Source organism: Penaeus monodon, chromosome 15 (genome assembly GCF_015228065.2).
Source record: "Penaeus monodon isolate SGIC_2016 chromosome 15, NSTDA_Pmon_1, whole genome shotgun sequence".
Taxonomy (NCBI): Eukaryota; Metazoa; Arthropoda; class Malacostraca; order Decapoda; family Penaeidae; genus Penaeus; species Penaeus monodon.
The window spans coordinates 11,474,392-11,475,002 of record NC_051400.1 but is presented as its reverse complement, the minus strand read 5'-3'; the positions used below and the strand labels follow the sequence as shown (position 1 = coordinate 11,475,002).

Here is a 611-nt window from a genome sequence, read left to right as displayed (position 1 = left end):
GTTGGAGGTAAAGGGATGTGAGGGGCTTCCTGTCTACACGGTGAACAGGGCTCCCAACTGAGTCCTCATCCGGAAGCTAAAACTTACCATCGAGTTTTGGTTGCTTTGGCATAAAAAACAAGAGGTGGTGTCGTATAAGTGTGAATATGAATGGCCAGTGTCCGAGGCGTCTCCATCCTGGGCAGTGAAGGAAGGGGAAGCCATTGATGAGCTGTAGAGTGGCTGTGCATTGTTTAAGGGCTGCGAATCACCTGTCATGCTACTACTACCCGATCTAGGCTCTAGTACTCATTCACCTAGTTGTACTTTTACACACCAAAGTCTAGAGGTGTCTCAGCAATTATGTATATTGATCTCATCAAAAACGTTATTTGGAAATGATGTCACAGCAACTTGGATCAATCAATAGGCCTACTTATAATTTTCTATGCCATTTATTTAAAAAATGCTACCCAGTTGACAACTAAACGTTAATGGGCACTAATTCAGTCAACTGTAACCACTCAGAATGACGAAAAAATACTGTCATTACGTTAGAAGCCTCAGTGCCTGTCGTACAGCGCGCACGGGACCAATGCTACAAAGTGGTTAAAAAATCAACATCAAGTAAC

General features: G+C 43.2%; 1 protein-coding gene across 1 annotated transcript in view; it reads right to left on the bottom strand.

Annotated features, from left to right (window-relative positions):
• Positions 1-611, bottom strand: part of LOC119581742 (potassium channel subfamily T member 2-like) — a gene marked incomplete at its 5' end in the record, with an annotated part of 131,052 nt that overhangs the window by 17,369 nt on the left and 113,072 nt on the right. The window contains 1 exon segment of the mRNA XM_037929873.1: positions 88-177. Within this exon segment, the coding sequence (XP_037785801.1) occupies positions 88-177 (90 nt within the window).